Genomic DNA, 3,517 nt, shown 5'->3' on the forward strand with positions numbered 1-3,517 from the left:
ATTTATAGACGATGAAAGCAGGGTTATCAAAACGCACTTTCATTTCATAGACAGTATTCTAGTCTTCCTCACGATGATCATAGAGAATGTCGAAGCCCTGAAGTCGTGGCTGGCAAAACTCCTGGAGCCAATGTGAGTGTTGAATCGAAATGACATTTAGCTTGCATGCTACGTAGCTGCGTTAGCGCGCTAGCCAGTGGGGGTTAGCGAGGCATCAATGGGAGGCTTGCTACAGTCTGCTGGCAAATTCTCACACGAGTTAGCTCACCACCATTGCCGCTAGCTGACTTTTCGTGGCCAGGAGAGGCAGTGGGGCTTCACTTTGACTCGCTAGCTGCAAGGGAATTTGGGTGCGTTTGTTGCACTGTTTTTTTTTTTGCGGGTTAATGTTGGTTAGGCACGTTGTTGGCCAGCGATAATGTGACTTTATTACAGCTCTGTGGCGAGACACCAAGCTGCAACAGATAGCCACAACTTGTATGCTGCTACCTCTTAAAATAGTTGAGAAGTGATGAATCTGTTGGGCTATATCGAGCACTACGCTACTAAGTTAAACACTTAGTTTTTTATAAATATAGCTGTAAGGGATTGTTCTCTCTGGGTTACCATAGTTACACACACTCTTTGACTCTTTTCTCCCTCTGTTTCAAATGTAAATTGACCAGATGACTTTGTAATTACAAGAGGGTTGCAGATGTTGCCAGAGAACTCGCTTGACCACATTGATGGATTTGAATATGCAGCAGTGATTAAAAAGGAGCTGCTGAGTTAAAAGTGGGAGACTGTGTTGCTGTAATAGTTCTCTTAAGAAAAGGGACCTCGTTAAATTAACTTTACTGAAAGAGTTTTCAGACTTTCTTTTTATTTATTTTTTAGCATTTTCTAATTATAAGTAGCTTAGATTCAGGCGCAGTAATGTCCTATTCAACAAATCCTTAAGCACATTTGCAATTCCTGTGTTCATTCACTTGTTAATGTGTGATCAGTGTGTTTGCCTGGTCAGTGTTTTGGTCTGTTATTTTATATTATCTGGTACACTGACCGCATTGGTTTGTTAATGTGAAATGGAAGCAAAGTTAGTTTCGATAGTTTGCAGGTATGTCCGTATATTTGTCATTTAGCTGTGTAGTTAGTTATATATTAGCTTGGAGTTGTCGAGAGCAATATCTTGGGGCTTTGTGTGTCTGCATTGTTTCTGTGATAGCCACACCTCTTTGTGGCTGAGAGGACTTTTAGCGTAATCTGTTTTTAAAAGTTTTGAAGCTGTTTTGTGAAGTTTTTGTAGTAATGTTCTGCTCTTCAAGCCCTGTAAAGGGTCTTACTTACTATTCACTACTACTGTTTTGACACCACTAAACAGTGCACCTCACGGACCTACAGTATGTTGCAGTGGATTTAATTAATGCGCCCCTGTTTCACCATCTAAAATGCATATATTTTAACCTGCAGATGTGATGCTGACCCTTCTGCATTAGCTAACTATGTGGTGGCTCTTGTGAAGAAGGACAAACCGGAGAAAGAGCTGAAAGCGCTGTGTGCTGATCAGCTTGATGTCTTTCTACAAAAAGGTACGAACACAAAGCTGCTCTGCCGGTGTGAGTGAATGCAGAAGGCTTTCCTCCAGCAGCAATTTCTATAGTTCAGCTATGAAGGGAAAAACATTGCTTTTACTGCAACGGATAATAGAGGCTTTGCAAACATGTCACAAATCCTCTTGGGAGTTCACATCACTGAACTGATTATTTGTGAATAGTGACACAATTTACGAGGAAAGAGCTTCAGGTAAACATATTGATTGTAAACAAAGTAAATTAGAGGTTATTATTTTTTAAAGAGAAAGAAGGTTCAGTCAGAAACATCAAACAATCTGTCTGATTAGGCAATCAGCTGTACATCACCATCTACCACTTGTGGGTCCTCAGTATGGCCACCAGAGGGCGTGTTAGAGCATTTGAAATTACTTTTCCCCCTCTAATGTCTCCAGCCTATAACATGAAGCATCAACGTGTTTAGCTTGAGTTGAATGGTTGACATTATTTAATGGTATCACTTTGAACCCTCAGTATAACCACAGAACAGCAATAATATGTTATAGCAATTACAATCACATGTTGTCAATTCAGGGTTTTAAAAATGACAGTTTGGTTCTTAGCCCTTGCAACACCACCTTAGCCACTTTTACCATTCCTGCACAATAGCACAGCACACAAAGGGACTTACTAAAGAACTAAACCATCACAACCTGTAGTTTTTAACATATAATACTTAGATTGCAGTCAAATAATTGGTTTAAATTACTTCCTTTAATGTACTTTTCATAAATAATATATTACATTATTGTATAAATATTTATTATATATATAGTTTTTTTTTCTGTTTAATGTCTATGCTGTTTCTGTGTTATTCATTTGGTCTGTGTTAGACTAAATGATATATTTAGCGCAGCCAGAAGCAGAGAATTATTTAGTGTAGTGTGATTCAAGAGGAATCTCGGAACATTTCTTGCCTCAGGGCCAGTTTGCTCTTTGAGGTGCAATAGGCAAAACTGCACATAGTTCAAGTGAAAATTTTTGACCAGTTCACATAATTAATTCATTTTGTTATTGCAGAAACAAATGGATTTGTCGATAAACTTTTTGAATGTCTGACAACCAAGAACTACCTGGGAATTCCCGCTGCCAAGGAAGCTCCTAAAGAGGAGGTCAAACCACCTGCTGTCAAATCTGATGTTGTTGAGGTAAGAAGAGTTAGTGATATATTGTAGATAAGTAGGTTGAGCATTGACTCAAAAAATGGTGATGCTCTTAGTGTACGGGACTTTGGATCAAATAATTTGATAGAAATTTAATTGTGTGTTATAGGATGCTGCATTTTTTCAGGTATGTTGACTCAAAACCATTCTCTCTAGACTGTGAAAATCTTTGTAGTTGTAAATCTTCTGTTTTAAAAACAAAATGGAGAAGAGTTTAAGTCAAGTAATTGTTTTTTCCCTCAAGGCTGAAACTCCAGAGGAGGAGAGAGAAAACAGGCGGAGGAGAAGTCCTCTGAGAAACCGCTCTGACTTCAATGAGTCCAGGTATGGCTTATGCAGATACTGTTCTGACACGTTAGACATATAGCATTTTTATCCCTTTCTCATGCTGACATTTTCAATGCACAGGACCCTGTTGTACCTTGCACTTCATACTGCTGATTAAAAAAAAAAAAACCATCATTTTGCATAGTAGAGTTGTGTAGAGATCTTAACATGTGGATACATTTGCATGGTTAGTTTGAAATCCCACGAGTACTCCTTTTAGCCCAGGTGTCAAGTAGTCTGTCCCTCGTCTATAACTCTCCTAGTCAATAACAGGTAGGACAAAACAGAACCTGTAAAATGCAATCAAAACAACAATTAAAGGAAAGGGAGTATCTAGAAATGCTGTAGTACCGTAATTTCCGGACTATTGAGCGCACCTGAATATAAGCCGCACCAACTAAATTTAAAAAGAAAAAAAATTTGTACATATATAGGCCG

General features: G+C 38.6%; 1 protein-coding gene across 5 annotated transcripts in view; it reads left to right on the top strand.

Moving 5' to 3' along the window:
• Positions 1-3,517, top strand: part of rbm27 (RNA binding motif protein 27) — a gene marked incomplete in the record, with an annotated part of 18,212 nt that continues 14,695 nt past the window's right edge. For 3 of the 5 annotated variants that reach the window (XM_035666080.1, XM_035666082.1, XM_035666081.1), the window contains 5 exon segments: positions 1-132; positions 1,450-1,568; positions 2,610-2,737; positions 2,862-2,879; positions 2,997-3,076. In XM_035666080.1, the coding sequence (XP_035521973.1) occupies positions 74-132; positions 1,450-1,568; positions 2,610-2,737; positions 2,862-2,879; positions 2,997-3,076 (404 nt within the window). 5 annotated transcript variants of the gene reach the window in all.

The sequence above is a fragment of the Morone saxatilis genome, unplaced genomic scaffold, assembly GCF_004916995.1.
Source record: "Morone saxatilis isolate NCDOM2014 unplaced genomic scaffold, NCSU_SB_2.0 Contig20, whole genome shotgun sequence".
Taxonomy (NCBI): Eukaryota; Metazoa; Chordata; class Actinopteri; family Moronidae; genus Morone; species Morone saxatilis.